Raw genomic sequence first — 16,459 nt, forward strand, 5'->3', positions numbered from 1 at the left:
CCCCGATCTACAACATAAAAAACTAATGTTAATAAATAAACATTAGACACAACTGTAAGACCTTATAAGTTAATGAGGTCTTTGGCTAATAAGTTGGAAGCTTTGAAATAGAAAACTAAGAATCAAATTCTAACTCATTCTAAATCATTTTTGAAAACATATTTGGAAAATGGTTTGGGACGACTTGATCAAAAGGGGTTTGCCTGGTCAAAGATGGATGATATGCTTCCCAACTTGTAATCGCGAGAGATATTAAAAGAAGTGCTCAAATATGGTTTTAAAAAACGGGCTAGACAAACTTCATTCACAATGAAAAAATTTATTGATGGCAAGAAATGTCGAGCGATATAGTTCGTTTTGATAATCAGTCAAAAAAGTTCATAAAACTATCGTCATTTCTTGCCATCTAAAATTATTCAGGCGCCCTGCACATAAAATGACAGAATAATAATGAAACTAACTATTTTAGGCTTTATTTGATATGGTGGTGTCATTTGGTTTTCAAATTTTTAGTTTATAAACATACTCCACTTATGGGATTTTTTTTGCTCTGTTACTTACCTCTACTTTCTAAAAATGTTTAAAAATTCAAACCATGTTTAAAAAGTTAAAATATATATATATATATATATATATATATGATAATTTTCAAATTTAGTCTGGATAAATATTTCAATATTATGTATGATAAAACCCATAGAAAAGAAATTGCAAAGAAGCCAGCATAATTTTTCAAAACCCAAACAAAAAAGGCATTAGTTTAAGTAAAATCTAAAATGAATGGATCCACGAGCAAAACAAGTGCACAGTTTATTAATGAAGCAAAAATAAACCTCAGCAGTGGAATAGATTCATGGAATTGCTTAAAAGAATTCTTAACATACCAGAAATTTGCTCTGTTCAGGAGAATAGAACACGGCCTCCACCGGCGGCCTCCACCGGCGGACTCCACACTCTCCCCACCTGAATCCATGTTTGCGTAGAAGGACCCGGTAATTGGTCAGCCACGCTCATGGTTACCACTGCAGGAGTGAAATGGGAGAGGCTCAAGATTCATAAAAGTAAATGGTCCAAAAACCAGTCTTAGAAACAATCGAGTCACTGATATTGATAACCTTGCAGCCATGTTGGGGACCCTAGATGCAATGGGCTCCACCAGTGCAGTACTTGTTACCACTCTGTGAGGTACCCATCTGCATAAAAATAGATCTCCGATATGAAAGACAGTGTCACTAGTGTTTTATGTCTTTGATGAGCTAGTCGGTTGTGCCCAATGCTCCAGGCTGATAGTTGCTTTACTCATTTGGGCCTTCACGTTGTCCCTGAAAGTCATGATTACCACAAGCAGTACGTTAGCGACTCTAGAACGGCCTGGAAGTGAATTTTAAGTTCTTATTTTCAGGCTTGGATGTTATATCTTTTCTTTTATATGTATGTTACAGTAACTATTCAAACAATGGCAAATGAAATGGCAGAACAATGATGTTCCTTGTCAATGCTTTATATGATAACCAATTTTCTTTGAATTGTTAATTGCCCCTCAAGGAGCTCAAATATGAAAGCAGTTGTAGAACATCCTCTCAAGAATATAGAGAATTATCAAGTCAATACAAGAAATAAACAAAGGCCACGAAGAGGTGACTGAATTAAGTTAATTAACTTCAGTTCAGAAGTTTCACTTAGTTCAATTTCAACATTTTCCTTATGAATTATAGACTCCATTCTCATTTGAGTGTAATCAGTGTAATTAAATACGTTATGGTACCTGCCCCATATTACCAAATATAATGACACGTTGTAATGATTCTTCTTCAGGACGCGGTGATGACTTGAATGAATGGCTCTTGGTCCAATTATATGACCGATTAAACAAGCTATGATCGGTTCTGTACGTGTACCTGCGGAAACCAACGTGTCAAATCGTTAGAGTGCATGATTGAAACAAACAGCGTTTGGCCATAAACTTGGTAGGAAACAAGTATTAAAGAAACTAGTATATTACGCCAATCAACAGTGCGTGCAGGTGCATCTTAAATATTAAAAAATATAAAAAATAAATAAATAAATGTCAAGCCAGTGTTTTGTCAGAATAAAAGAGGAACCACACTACGTTTTGCGGCGTAAATATCTCACAACTAGAATCGAAGAAAGTCATCGATCCATTCTGAAAAGTCGTCTAACTACCTTTCTAAAAGAACTGTAAATATTCATGTCTTAATGAGATAGTGAAAGAAAGCCATTGTAAGTGCTCTACGAAGCCACTTAGATGGAACTGCCATTTCTAGGTGAGTAAGCCGAAAGCTCAAGGACAAGGATGAGAAATTCAGATTTTGACAAGTTGACTAATAAGGCATAGCCTCTGGTTCTAAGTAAATTACAGAATGGAAGCAGAAATTTTTTGACGTGGCAGCAACATAAATACCTAGAGTGACTTGCAGCAAGGTGATCTAATGGGTCGATCATGACAAATTAATTCTCTGATGAACTTGCGTTATTTGCAATTGTTTGATATTAAAAATGAACTAAAATCAAACTGCAAGTGAACAGTAAATACACACATACAAGCGGAAGTTATCAGTTGAACCTTTTTGAAACAGTCTTCCATTAAAGGTTTAAAATTAAGGACTAAACAGTTTCATTCAACTAACAGCTTATATTTTTTTTTTTTTCAATAATATTAAGTTGTTAAACAAGAAGGTGCAATCTAGACTGATGAGTTGATCGAAATAATCATACCACTTATGCTGTTCCTACTAAATGCTGGAGATTTCGTCTGTATCTCTCCTTCTAGACCCCATTTAACGAAAGAAATAGCTTCATTTTTATCGTACCCGCTTGTCCAGGTTACTGTCGTCTGCAAAAATGAAAAGAATTCCATTGTTCTGCCGCTAAGCTACTTAAATCTTGCTAACAACTATAGAACATGTATTTTTCTCACATATGTTGGCAGCAAATAGGAGTGTCAATTTTGAAGACATTTGTTAACACAAGTTAGCAATGAGTAGCCAATTAATTGACATTTTATATAGTTTTAAGGTCACTAAAGGAAATCAGATTAGGACAAGAAGTTCTAGGACTGTGGTTCATTATTGACTTCTTTTAGTAACCTCTATAAAAGCTTTCCCACAATAAAATGAAAGGAAATACAAGGAGTTTGTTCAAATTAGTTTGGATTTGAGTACTTTGCATAATTGAACTGAAAATAGATTATTTGGAGAAGAAATTCGTATCATTATTTCATTTCAAGCATTATAAAGGCATATATTTGGCATTCACGTCAAAGTTGATGTTACTAGTTAAATTCTGAACTATGACAGACTGATGAATGGAGTTTGAACCCTATTATTTGAACTAGGACAGGCTGATGAGCTGCCACAAAGAAACAGAGTTCTTTTACGACTTGTAACAATTTTCACCATCATAACGAGATCATTATCATTGATTTAAAGCTAAAAATTCTAAAGACGAACATTTATAACTTAATTTTTACTTAAAAAGATGCACAATACAAGTTTTTTGTATACTAAATCATGGAATAAGAATATGTCACATACTTGAACATCGCAGGAGAAAACACTGCTATCCAATCCCCCGCTCGGTATCCTCGACCTGAAAATATACATTTAAACCGAATAAACAAATAAACAAAAACTCATAGTGAAAATTACACTATCTAGGAAAAGCACAATCCACGATGCCGATAGAAAATCAAATACGAAGAGAAGTGCCAGTTAGGACCATATTTTCTGAACTAAACAAGCAAACTGAAATGACGGAAGAAATGTTATACAAGTCAACGTAGAGAGCAAGGAGCAACTTAAAATCAACTAATAGTTAAGCAACTCCGGTATCCAGCTACTGCAGATCAGTAGAATATATCGGCAAAGCATAATCCGGCTACTGCAGATCAGTAACACTCCGTAACGATGCAGAAGGAAAATCAGATGTGAAGAAAAGTGCCGTTCAGGACTGTATTTTCTAAATTCATACACGCAACTTGAACTGTTGAAGGAAATATGAAATCAACACAGAAAGTACAAAGAATCACGGAAAGAACCAGTGAATAACTAAGCAACTTGCATCCCCAGCTTTCTCGTCCAGGAAACATTAAATTGAAACAGAATCAACAAATAAGCAAACATTTTAATCGAGAGAGTTGAAATATCCAGAAATAATATATAATCTGGTAACTGCAGTTCAGTAACCACTCCATGACGATGCAGATGAAAAATCAAACGAGAAGAGTACAGGGTAAGAATCTAGAACCACGCTTTCCGAATTCATACAAGTAAAAACTAAACTGACTGAAGGAAATATTAGTCAGCACAGAAAGTAAGAAGAATATTCTTAAATACCGAACTAAGCAAAATCATACAGAAGTTAGCAATTGCATAATAAACAACAGAAGACGGCATGAGAATGCAACTGAGTAGAGATACTTACGTACAGGCCAAGAACAAGCGGCGAGGCTCTACTGGAGACCGCATTTCGCAGCGACAGAATAGCCTTGTATGCATCAATTTTGGAGAGTTGTTCATCGAGCAAATGACTAAGCGCAGGGAAGGCGATACAGTGAAGAAAGACGGTGAGGAATTGAAGGCTTCGAATTCAAAACTCCCGCCATAGCAGAAACTTGGTAGTTGATGATTGGGCCAATAAAATAGAAGTGAGGCCCTCGGACTAAAGAAGGCGGGAGGTCGGGATTGAAGGAAGCAAGACCGTTTGGATTCCTAAAAACGTCGTATTTATAGTCAATGCGCACACTCTCTCTTACATAAAAATTTAAAATAAAATAAAATAAAAAACTGAAGAAATTATTTAACGCAATTAAAAAGGAAAAAGATATTTAGTTAGTTTTAGAAATCTTTAAATTATTACATAAAATATATATATATATATATATATAAAAAGTGCAATAAATTATATGGAGAGAAACTAATAAAAAAAAATGCAAGCTTAAAAAGAGAGAAAATATATGAAAAAAGTGATTGAGAAAATACATTGAATGATTTAACTACGCTTTTTTTATTATTATTATTTTATATATCATGAAAAAAGTAGTTTGAAACACACGATAATAGAAGGGAAAGTAGGACATGATTTATAAGAAGAAACAGAGGGAAAGGCTTAGTTGGAGGGCATCATACACAAATCATTGTCCTAACTACAATAAAAGGCAACAGCTACACTCCATACGCATATGGATGAATGGATATTGGAGTAAAACCATATAAAAATATTTAGTTTTTAAATTTCAAGCCAAGGAGACAAAGGGATACCAACAATTTCCCTCACTTCCACCCTTCTCCTCCTGTTTTTTGTGGGTCATAAATGTCTTTTACTTACTCCTCCTACAAATAGCCCTTTTCTGATTCCACGTGTACCCATCCCTAAACATACTATTTTTATATGGATTATAATTGTAATTAGAATAATCCCACTCCCAACCGAAAAAACTGATATTAATTGGCTATAAAAAAAAAAAAAAAAAAATATTTATTTTTTAAANAAAAAAAAAAAAAAAAAAGATATTTATTTTTTGGGGGCTGTGATCATGGAGTGTGATGGTCGACGTGTCAAGCGTGTGAGGCCACGAGCCAACAAAGAAAAAGGGAGAAAAAAAGGGGGACCCACTGAATAAACGTCCCAAGTGGCAAAGTCAGTGAACCCACAATTACGGTCAGTGGTCAGCCTCACTGGGGGCGCCCATCCCACGTGCCAACCCCTACCCTTCCCATTGCGTGGTTTCTTGAGATAGAAAGTGGAGTGAGTGCTCCTTTTTCCTCTTTTGTACTCTGCCCCGACATTTGGTTGCCCTACCAATAAAGCTAACCTCCCTCCTTATTTCTCATCTTATTAACGTAATCCCTCCCTTATTTTTTTAATTAAACAAAATCTTTTAACTCATTCACCGCACGTGCCACCCTAATTATTACCCCCTCCGCCTTCTCAGTTCTAACACTTGGAAAAATACAGTCAAATGATTCAAAATGTAAAATATATACTTTATAAGATGCTTAAAACAAAACTATGCTCTTAATTATCCAATTACGTGATCCGTTATTTTTCTCCCATAATGGGCCGCCTCTTCGTAACGGAATTCATTCCACTCTTCTCTTAGGCCAGAATCATGGGGAAATAGAAGGGATGGGTAAGACCGTAATTTCGCCACCAATTTTGTTATATATATAGGTGCAAGCTTCTGCCACTTCCTTTCAGAGAGTCTGTTTCCATTGTACTAAGAAAAAGGAAAGGGAAAAGGAAAAACAATCTCCCTTTTTATTTGTTTCTTCACAAATGGAAGATGAAGATCAGAAGGAGTTGCAGCTCCTTCCGACGCCTCACTCCATAGCGTCGTCCTCGTCGTCCCGTCCATCCGACTCGTCGTTACGATTCCGGTCCGATCTGTTGGAACCGGTACAAGGATCCGTGGACCTGCAATTGTCGATAAGCCTGAGGCCAATCCGGCCGGCGGCGGGGGCGGAGTGCTTGTTGAAGTACGAGGAGGTGATGAAGCCGGAGGCGGCGAGCTGCGTGGAGGCGCTGAAGTGGCAGGCGGGGGAGCAAATTAGGCTGGCGGCGATGGAAAAGGCGTACGCGGAGAGGGTGAGGGAGCTAACGAAGAGGGAAATAGAATTGGCGCAAACGGAATTCGCGAGGGCTCGACAGATGTGGGAAAGGGCGAGAGAAGAAGTGGAAAAGGCGGAGCGGACGAGAGAGAGAGCCACTCGACAGGTGGACTCTACGTGCATGGAGATCACTTGCCAATCTTGCAGGCAGAGGTTTCGGCCTTCTTAATTTTTCTGTTTATGATTAATAATGACTTCCCTTATATAGCTCCTTATTAAGCCTTATAATGCAGGGTTTGTTTTAACTCATCTCTGCCTCCCTATTATTTCTTTTCCTTAAATTTAAAATAATCCTTTCAAGTAAGAAATAATTTGTATGATTATAATGTATTAATACCCTGATGGTGAAGATGGTGGTGTATATATATGTATGTATGCATTTATTAAATTGGCTTTTGTTTCTTTTATTATTTTAAATTTATTGTTTTAAATTTATTATTTTAAATTTATTATTTTATGCATGTATGGGAAAATAAAAAGGATGTTCGAGTAATAATTTGTTGGTGATGAAAGGTTTAGAGTAGAAACAAAAGGGGAGATTACAGTAATTTGAAATATTGAAGGAGTAAGAAGAGCAGTGAAATTGAGAGGAAGAAGGCAAATGAATGGGAACAAGAAGTGAGAAGAAGAAGACGGGAAGATAGGAGTAGGGATTTTGTTTCCAAGTCCTTAGACTTTACCGCGCATTGAAACCAAGCACACTGCACAGACATCCCCACTACCATCACTGTCTGAAAGACTCCTCATTTCATTTCATTTCATTTCATATCCTCATAACCCTCACCCTATTACTCCATAACTATTATAACCTCTCATCAGAATGTGTGCTGTTTCCAAAACCAACCAACATATATATTATTAATTGGGAGGGAGTTTGGAATATTGTTGATGGTGGTGGTGACGGATGCTAAATTTCCAAAAATGTCAACCTTTTTACCCTTCTCTTTCTGGGTAACAGAGAAAGGGAGAGAGAGAGATCCGATGGTGTTGTCATATCAAACCCCGAAGGGAAGGGAAAAGGAAGCTTTCATTTGAAGCTACAAAAGTTGAAAGAATGAGGTATTATAATGGTGAGTGGGACTCGCCTCCTTTCAAACTCTTGTTCAACTTTTAACACATATATACATATCAGAATTGATGATCCAACCTTCCTTTTCATCTTACTGATCCCTCACCCCTCCAACCTTTCCCCCTTCTTCATCCTTCATGGATGTTCCTGTTTCGCAAATCCCACATCAACAAGTTGGTTGCTTGAATATCAAAACAGGTTTCAGTTGTTGATGGAAGTGTGTGCTTTTTTATCAATCTCATCATGCAGAGTACAATCTAAACAAATGATTCAGTACCATCTAAACAAATGAAGATCTAAAACAAGTGGTGAGACCCACCACTTAAAAGGGTCATGGGATCAACCTAAGGGAAAAAATCAAGTACATAACAATTTAAAGAATTCAATCAGGTCGTTCACGAAGAATCTTGTAGTGCTACTCAGTTTCTCATTCTCATTTCCAACCTGTAAGCATGGCCCGAGTGTGGTAAGAGGGAGCTCAAAAGGGGATTAATTAGATAGAAGCAACTCTTATAGCATTGTTTATGAGATAAAGCAAAAGAACACTGATAAAACAAACTAAAGAAAAGGAACAAAAATGTACATAGAGCGAAAAGGATAAGTTATTCCTATTAGTATTTGGATCTTCCATCTCCCTCTGTGATCACATCTTTGAAAGCACCACCACTGGGAATCATCGGCAGCACATGTTCCTGATGCGGTACAATCACGTCCAACAAGTAAGGCCCTTCGCTCTCCAGCATCTTCTTTATTGCTGCTCTTAAATCTGCCCTCTTTGTCACCCGTGCCGCCCGCACCCCGCACGCCTCTGCAAACTTCAACATGTTCGGGAATATCTCAGACTCATTTGATGGATCTCCCAGGTACGTGTGAGCTCTGTTGGCTTTGTAGAACCGATCCTCCCACTGCACAACCATGCCCAGATGCTGGTTGTTCAGCAGTAGGATCTTCACCGGAAGTTTCTCGACACTGATCGTGGCCAGCTCTTGGATGTTCATCATGAAACTACCGTCTCCATCGATGTCAACAACAACCGCGTCCGGATTTGCAACCGCTGCCCCCATGGCTGCAGGCAGTCCAAAGCCCATCGCACCTAAACCACCGGAGGTTAGCCACTGGCGTGGCTTCTTGTACTTATAGAACTGAGCTGCCCACATTTGATGCTGCCCCACCCCTGTGCTTATGATGGCCTCACCGTTGGTTAGCTCATCAAGAACTAGAATTGCATACTGTGGAGGAATGGCCTCATCAAATGTCTTGAAAGTCAATGGATATTTTGATTTCTGCTCATTCAGCTCCTCCCTCCAAGCAGAGAAATCGAAGTGAAGCTTCTCAGAATTCTCAAGTAAACGATTCATTCTCTGCAAGACTAACTTCACGTCGCTGCAGACTGATACATGGGGCTGCTTGTTCTTCCCAATCTCGGCCGAATCAATATCCACATGAACAATTTTCGCCCGGCTCGCAAAGGCCTCAAGCTTCCCTGTCACGCGGTCATCAAATCTCACTCCAAACGCAAGCAACAGGTCAGATTTATCCACAGCATAGTTAGCATAAACTGTCCCGTGCATTCCCAGCATTTGCAGAGACAAATCATCGGAGCAAGGAAAAGCCCCAAGGCCCATTAGAGTGCTGGCCACCGGAATCCCAGTGAGCTTGACGAACTGCCGCAACTCCACGGATGAATTCAAACACCCCCCACCCACGTAAAGAACAGGCTTCTTCGATTCAGAGATTAATCGCACAATTTGTTCCAAATGGTAATCCATGGGAGGCTTAGGTAACCTAGACAAGTAACCAGGTAATTTCATGGGCTGATTCCAATTGGGAACCGCGAGCTGTTGCTGAACGTCTTTAGGTATATCAATAAGAACAGGACCAGGTCGACCAGAAATTGCGAGGAAAAATGCCTCGCTCACGATCCTAGGAATGTCTTCTACATCAAGAACCAGATAGTTGTGCTTTGTAATAGAGCGTGTTACCTCAACAATGGGAGTTTCCTGGAACGCATCGGTACCGATCATTCTCCTCGGAACTTGCCCTGTAATTGCTACCATGGGAACGCTGTCGAGTAGGGCGTCAGCGAGTCCACTGACCAGATTGGTGGCGCCAGGGCCGGAAGTTGCAATGCAAACGCCGGGCAGGCCGGAGGACCGAGCGTATCCCTCCGCGGCGAAAACGCCACCCTGCTCGTGACGGGGGAGAACGTTACGGATGATCGAAGATCGCGTGAGGGCCTGGTGGATCTCCATGGACGCGCCGCCGGGGTAAGCGAAGACATTGGTAACGCCTTGGCGCTCGAGAGCCTCGACGAGGATATCGGCGCCTTTTCTCGGTTCATCGGGAGAGAATCGGGAGACGAAAATCTCAGGGGAGATGACGGAAGTTTCGACGGAAGTGGCAGAGGCGGCGGTGGAGGAGGGCTTGGGGGAAGGGTTGGAAAGAGAGCTGCTACAGACGCGAAGAGGGCGGAGGAAAGTGGGATTGTGAGGAAGAGGAGAAAATGAAAAATGGAAGTTGGAGAAGGGTTTAGGAAGAACGGAGGAGGAGGATTTGGAGAAGGATTTGGAAGCGCAGGGGTGAGTAGCCGCCGCCATTGATGACATTGGAGAAGGAAAGAGGCGGTGAGGAGGGAGCAGCGAAATGGTGAAGAGTAGTGGTGGTTCGTAGCGGTTCGGAGCAATCTCTGAAAGGATTTATACTCAACCACGCCTGGGTTTTTTTATTAGCACTCCATATCAGTAAAAAAGAAAAAAAAAGTAATTTCTTTACCCTACACTTGGCATCAAATTCTTTTATTTATTTATTTATTCTGAAAAGTCATAGACTAGCCCTATGGCTACTGATAGGATTGAATATTAAGACTTCTGCGGTTAGGTGATACCAACGGCTGGTGTTTATTTATTCATTTATTTGACATAAGTTTTAGCAGTTTTGTTTGTCACGTGGATTTGAGTTTTTTGTTTTTTAAGGGTACTTGTGCAGTGAGTTTTAAATGGTGATGGGTTGTATTGGAAAATTAGAGGATAATGCAATTAGTTTTGTGGGTTTAGGGTTTATAAGATTAGAAAAATGGGAATTAGTTTGTCTTTTTGCCCCTTTCTTCTCCCTTACACCTGTCCGTTCGAAGGGGTAGGTTCCTATTCCAAAAAATTCAGCGTGGAAAACGTTCCCAACCCTTGATATTTTATTTTATTATTTTACCTGTAAGAGAAGAGAGCATTCAGTGTATTATGTTTCTTGTCATTTAGTTTCCAACTTGAAAGCTCCGTAAGTTACCGAAATATTAGAAACAAAGCTCCAAAGAACCATAATCGTTTACCAACCTCGTTTATTGAGATGTACAGTCAAAGCATGCATGCACTTGAAGCAGGACGGGTTGCTGTCATGGCGCCATGGGTCATCATCAGAAACCTACAAATCTAGATACAAAACCGGTTGCACCACTCATGTCTATATCAAAAGAAGATGAAGAGGTGAATGAATGGCATGCAAAGTAGAAAAAATGTGTTGAAACAGCAGCACGTTAAGAACAGTAAGTAATGTCAATTCCACGACATGTAGTTCAAGTTTATACAACTTTCTAAGTTAACCTCATTTGAAAAAAATAAGGAAACATAAAAGAAAAATACACTTCCTTTTACGCCATGGAAAAGCATCATCAGTTTTTTCCCCCTTCATTGCACCACACAGCAGGATCATCATCATCATCTACACACAAGAATTGCTTACCTTACCTTACCTTAGCTGCAGGGAAACAAACATCAGAATCAGAACCTGTTCTTGAAGACGGAAGGAAAAGCTAAGAATGACAAAAACAAGTTGGACATAGTTTCGAATATCAGTAATTGGTTGGTCCTAACATGGAAAACATACAGCATATATGTGATATACATATATGTTCAGATCAGAGTGTAGCTAAAAAGAGGTTGGCCTTATAATTAAATCTCTCAATTTAAGAAGACCAAACAACCATTTCTCTTCTGCTACTCCCTACTCCGTGCATAGGGAGAAGTATTTCCATTCAGAACAGAACAGAAGAAGCATGGGACATGTTTTTCCTTTCTTTCTCTGGAACCAAACTGTAGCTTGTATGGAGAATTCTCCATGTTTCTACACATCAAAACCATCTAACTACAGAAGCTCACAATATGATGATTTCACCAAATCATCGTGGCCCAACTAAATTTGAAATGCCTCCAAAACTAGACCAAACTATTTCATTTCAACACCTCCACAAAAGTATCCTCTCAATTTTATGAGTACAACATTTGGTTGGTTCATTCCAAGATGCCCTGCAATATCAGGGAAGAAACCAAGAAGAAGAGGAGTCATAATCCTTCTACGACCTCATTCATCCCTTCATTTGAACCCACTGATCCCTAGTTGCCACACAAACCCAATTACAAACAAATTTTGATACTCTAACATACACATGGTGAAAGCCTCATTTGTTGAGCTCTACCAACTTCTTTCAAATTTTTCAATGAAAGCTCTCTCTCTCTCTCTCTCTCTCTCTCTATATATATATATATATATATATATAGAGAGAGAGAGAGAGAGAAGCAAAACAACAAGATAACCTGTCACGACCATTCTCATCCAAAGACCTTCACAACCATTCTCACCCTATGCTATTGTTATTAATGTGAAAACTTTTGTTTCAGTAAGAGACAGAGAGATCTTCGTTACGTGAAAAAAGAAGATACAAAAGAAGGGTGAAGCTACTGATAAGATAGTTGCCGGGAAATTCATACATCGGAACTAAAAAGAATGTCAAGCAAGCAAAGGCCAAAGGAGATGGTTATTTTTATAAGGTTGAGATTCATCGAAGAAAGGAGAAACTTTTCCAAAAATTATTAGAAAGCAAAATCCGAAGATGAAGCTTTAAACCAAACCATTCCCAAGAGACGAATGAATTCAGATAGAATCATGAGAACCACTCAACAAATCAGCACGTTCTTGCCGGGCGATTACTCGGTCAGGAAAAAGGAAACGAACAAGCATGCAATCTCCCGATAAAGGAAGAAGTGAATATGAAATCGGGTAAATCGCGAAAAAGTAAGAATTCAATTCATCCTGATCACGACACAAATCTAGATAGAACACAAGATGAAGCTTAACAATTGAATCTTTAATTGTGCCTTAACGACTCGAATCGCACAAACACCTACCTCTGACCATCAAGATTGCCCTGCCCGCTGTTGCCTCCACTGGCGTAAGAACCGTCCTCCGCCGAGGGCTGCCACGTCGACTGCCAGGCCTGTGACGGCGGCTGAGCGTAAACTCCGATGGGATCCATTGCCGGTCTCCCAATCATCATCCCCCCGGGAGCCCCTGCCGGTTGACCCATAGGGGGGTAATAGTAGGGCACTCCACTAGCAGTGGCTCCGACCATGCCTCCCAATCCAGCTTCGTCCTTGATTTCATCTCTAGGCACAATATCAACTAAGAAATCAAAGATATCGGTCCTCGTGATGGCAGCCGCAATATCGTTCTTCTGCAATGTCCGCCTCTTATTCTCCTCCGCGTGAAGCCATGACCTAATAGTGAGTTCCAGAATGAAGAGCTCGCAGGCCTTGGCGAACAAAATGGGCGCTTCGGCGGAGATCATACGCACGTCCTCGTCGGCTTTCATGATCTTCTTAATGCGAGCCAAAGGGAGCTGGTGGTTTTTAAAATCGTTAACCTGTTCGATTTCTTGGCGCTGAAAGGACCAGAACATCTGAAGCTGCTGCTGCTGCTGCTGGAGGAGGTGGTGGAAGTGAGGGGCCGGGACGGGTGCCTGAGGAGGAGGAGGAGGAGGAGGGTAAGGGGAGGATTGGGCTTGATTGTTGTTCTCCATCAGCCGGCAAAGGCGGAGGTTCAAGTGTGGGCTAGCCAAATGCTGGAGGGATTTAATCGGAGAATGGTGGGACGGAGTGATGAAAAAGATCGGAGGAAGGGATTTGGGGAACAAAAATGTGAGAAATTTTTCAAGTGGTGAAGATGGAAATTTAAAGGGTGAGAGACACACACACAACTCCAATAAATGTTGAGATAAGGTAATAGCCTTCAGGATTCGTTTCCCTGCCTCCACCTCTGCATTATAACACTTTTAAATATATTCTTTTTTAATATACCGTCAAACAAATAAATATATTCTTTTTTAATATCTAGAAATGTAATGCGCACTTTTTCGTGTATTTGAGTTGCACCACCAAGGTTTTGTAATGTACTTGGATACACACACAAACAACCGTATATAGTTACAGTGGCTGTCCATTTCTAAAGTCTAAAATGCACTTAGTTGTGCGTTGAGGATCTTGTAGTAAGGGAGGATCTCATGTCCACAATCGCAGATTCATCTGCACCCAGCTTGATGGCCTCTTTGCTCGCTCTTATGAACCTCGAAACAGCTCCTTTACTGTACTCGTGCGCTTCCTTAACGCTCATCTTCTCGCTTATTTCATTAGGGAAGCTGCTCAGGAAATGGTCGCCCTTCAGAACAGCAGCCAACTGAACTACTTCGCTTTGGAACTCAGACAGTCCACTCCTTTCATTCGCTTCTGTTTTCCTCAATGGTGTCACTTCAGGCAGCGTCACTGCCATTGATGATTGCAGTAAGCTTATAACTCAACTTAACTCAACACTATGTTTGTTTATGTTTGTTTGTGAAAAATGATGTACCTGGGCAGTCGGTTCTTGGGGAGCCTAATTGCCCCACAACGTCCTCAAATGTGGCAGCCCATGCATCTCTGTGAGTGAGGAAGTTAGAGGAGAGATTGAATATTTTCTTTATGGTAGCAGGGATTGAGGAATGCTCAAACTCTGAGTTTGGTGTAGGACCCTTCGGACTGCTTAGTACTGCAAAACAAACACAGATTTAGATCAATAATCACGGCCAACTCCCACCGCTAACAGATATGCTCTTCTTTAGGCTTTCTCTTTTGAGCTTCCCTCAAGACTTTTAGAACACGTGTGCTAGGAAGAGATTTTCACACCTTTATAACCCTTCTGTTAGCTTATGCTCAAAGTGGACAATATCATACTATTGGGGAGAGTCGTAAGGGACTTGGCTTACCCGTGCCTTTCTTAATCCAAGGCGAGACCATAATTGTAGGCACACGGACTCCGAGCCGATCGAACTTGAAGAAATAAGGAGGGGGGCCTGTGTTGCCATCAGGGTTAGGGACATTGACAAAAGGAGTATTGACATGGTCAAAAAATCCACCGTGCTCATCGTAAGTGATTATGAACAGTGTCTGGTTCCACTGTGGGCTAGACCTCAGAGTCTCATAAACCTCCTTCACCAGCTTTTGCCCATTGGCAACATCATGAGAGGGGTGATCATCATTGGCTGGCATTCCCACAAGATCAAAATACCGTGGCTCAATCACCGTTAAGCTGGGGAGCTTCCCATTTCTAGCATCCTTCTTGAACTTCAAATCGTACTGATGAAACTTGAAAATATACTTCAATTTCCTCAAGTTTCTATAAAACAGAGTTGTGGGTATGTTCTGGAAGTAGATTCCAAAGTTGAGGCCGTTCTCGTGCAGTGAATCAAAAATGGTTTTCTGGGGATATCCCTGAGCCAATTGCTTCTTCACATGGCTGGTTGAACCATGAGAAGTTGCAGAGTAAACGAAGAGCCTATTGGGTTGAGTTGGGCCAGGAATTGAAGAGAACCACCGATCAAACACTGCAAATTCACGAACCAAAGCTCCATAAACGGGGACAGCTTCAGGGTTGAAGCCTTTCATGACAGTCTGGGAGAGATTTGGGGACATGGACAGAGCCTGTTCTACAAAGCCAGACATGGAAGGAATGGAATTAGAGCCAAATACCTGGTGTAAAACTGCTTCAAATGAATGCCCCGGATCCGGATCTACAAACTGGGCGTCGTCGGAGAAGCAAATGGTTTGAGGGTTGGGATTCTTGGTTGAAAGGGGGTTGCATTCATCGCCAGTGACGCCGTTGATTTGTGGGTTGATGTGTTTCTTCATCCATCCAATCATGTGATCGAATGAACGATTCTCCATCACCAAAACCACTACGGTTTTGATGGGTTGCTGCTGGAAAGTGGGTTGAGGAAGCCATGAGAGCGTAAGAAAAAGCAGGAAAATGAGGGGCAGATGAACTTGCACTATGCTTCGCCGTCCTCTCATTGTTATCGAAGATAACTACTCTGAGAATCTAAAAGAGCACTCAAGAATGGGGAAATCCTCTGGTTTTGATTTTTAAAAGCGGAGAGAGAAGAAGAGGAAGAAGAAGAAGATTCTTTCAGAAGCAGTGCAATCAAAGTAAAGAATCAAAGCCAAAATTTTGAAAAATGGGTTGTCTGCCATTGTTGGTGTTTAAAAGTTCTATTCTTTTGTGTCGCATTAGCAGTAACAGTTTTGAAAACTTTTAAATGAATATAAAATGTTGATCCAAATCAGTAAATTCATCGAACTTATTTGGAGAATACTGATTTATTGGTTTCTAAAATGAATTACAGAAACTGGTGAAGGCGTTCACGGACTGAGTAAGTTAGTGGATGTTTACGTTATCCCCAGTTGAATTAATGTTCGAGAAATCATTCTCTTAATCTCTTAACCTAACACACGTAAATGATGGAGCAATAAAGGAGGCAAAAGCTAAATGAGTGGAGATTTAAGTTTGTTAATTTTTCCTACCCACTTACTTCTTTTTCATTTCACAACATTATTGTATTGCACCCACTTCCGACCCAATTTGACTCACTTTGGTTTGGAAAGTTGAGGTTCTTTCTTTTTCCATT

At 40.3% G+C, this 16,459-nt stretch overlaps 4 protein-coding genes and 1 pseudogene across 5 annotated transcripts; 1 reads left to right on the top strand and 4 right to left on the bottom strand.

Annotated features, from left to right (window-relative positions):
* Positions 1-416: 416 nt before the first annotated feature.
* On the bottom strand, positions 417-5,329 carry LOC111497456 (annotated as a pseudogene).
* An 892-nt stretch (positions 5,330-6,221) lies between these two features.
* On the top strand, positions 6,222-6,932 carry LOC111499520 (protein indeterminate-domain 14-like). Its single transcript, XM_023151086.1, has one exon. The coding sequence runs from the start codon at positions 6,298-6,300 to the stop codon at positions 6,796-6,798; it is 501 nt and encodes a 166-aa protein (XP_023006854.1). The 5' UTR covers positions 6,222-6,297; the 3' UTR covers positions 6,799-6,932.
* A 1,183-nt stretch (positions 6,933-8,115) lies between these two features.
* LOC111500182 (acetolactate synthase 2, chloroplastic-like) lies at positions 8,116-10,377 on the bottom strand. Its single transcript, XM_023151837.1, has one exon. The coding sequence runs from the start codon at positions 10,302-10,304 to the stop codon at positions 8,310-8,312; it is 1,995 nt and encodes a 664-aa protein (XP_023007605.1). The 5' UTR covers positions 10,305-10,377; the 3' UTR covers positions 8,116-8,309.
* A 798-nt stretch (positions 10,378-11,175) lies between these two features.
* Positions 11,176-13,718, bottom strand: LOC111500215 (nuclear transcription factor Y subunit C-1-like). Of its 2 annotated transcripts, none has more exons than XM_023151895.1 (2): positions 12,867-13,718; positions 11,176-11,448 (listed from the first exon to the last, which is right to left on the bottom strand). In XM_023151895.1, exon 1 carries the CDS (start codon positions 13,541-13,543, stop codon positions 12,869-12,871), a length of 675 nt encoding a protein of 224 aa, XP_023007663.1. In that variant the 5' UTR covers positions 13,544-13,718; the 3' UTR covers positions 11,176-11,448; positions 12,867-12,868. The 2 variants fall into 2 exon arrangements, with proteins under 2 accessions (XP_023007663.1, XP_023007652.1); XM_023151884.1 differs by having other exon boundaries at positions 11,176-11,445; positions 12,873-13,711.
* Positions 13,719-13,857: 139 nt separating this feature from the next.
* Positions 13,858-15,876, bottom strand: LOC111500200 (non-specific phospholipase C6-like). The gene is made up of 3 exons (XM_023151861.1): positions 14,762-15,876; positions 14,368-14,544; positions 13,858-14,282 (listed from the first exon to the last, which is right to left on the bottom strand). Exons 1-3 carry the CDS (start codon positions 15,843-15,845, stop codon positions 13,984-13,986), a joined length of 1,560 nt encoding a protein of 519 aa, XP_023007629.1. The 5' UTR covers positions 15,846-15,876; the 3' UTR covers positions 13,858-13,983.
* Between the last annotated feature and the right edge of the window lie 583 nt (positions 15,877-16,459).

This window comes from Cucurbita maxima, unplaced genomic scaffold (genome assembly GCF_002738345.1).
Source record: "Cucurbita maxima cultivar Rimu unplaced genomic scaffold, Cmax_1.0 Cma_Scf00002, whole genome shotgun sequence".
Lineage (NCBI taxonomy): Eukaryota > Viridiplantae > Streptophyta > Magnoliopsida > Cucurbitales > Cucurbitaceae > Cucurbita > Cucurbita maxima.

Excerpts from the sequence above, each read along its gene's own strand:
- LOC111499520 (XM_023151086.1), top strand. The coding sequence starts at position 6,298 with ATGGAAGATGAAGATCAGAAGGAGTTGCAGCTCCTTCCGACGCCTCAC.
- LOC111500182 (XM_023151837.1), bottom strand. The coding sequence starts at position 10,304 with ATGTCATCAATGGCGGCGGCTACTCACCCCTGCGCTTCCAAATCCTTC.
- LOC111500215 (XM_023151895.1), bottom strand. The coding sequence starts at position 13,543 with ATGGAGAACAACAATCAAGCCCAATCCTCCCCTTACCCTCCTCCTCCT.
- LOC111500200 (XM_023151861.1), bottom strand. The coding sequence starts at position 15,845 with ATGAGAGGACGGCGAAGCATAGTGCAAGTTCATCTGCCCCTCATTTTC. Across the intron at positions 14,545-14,761 it reads TTGGATTAAGAAAGGCACGG|TACTAAGCAGTCCGAAGGGT; the intron begins GTAAGCCAAGTC and ends TTTGTTTTGCAG. Across the intron at positions 14,283-14,367 it reads CCCAAGAACCGACTGCCCAG|TGACGCTGCCTGAAGTGACA; the intron begins GTACATCATTTT and ends CATCAATGGCAG.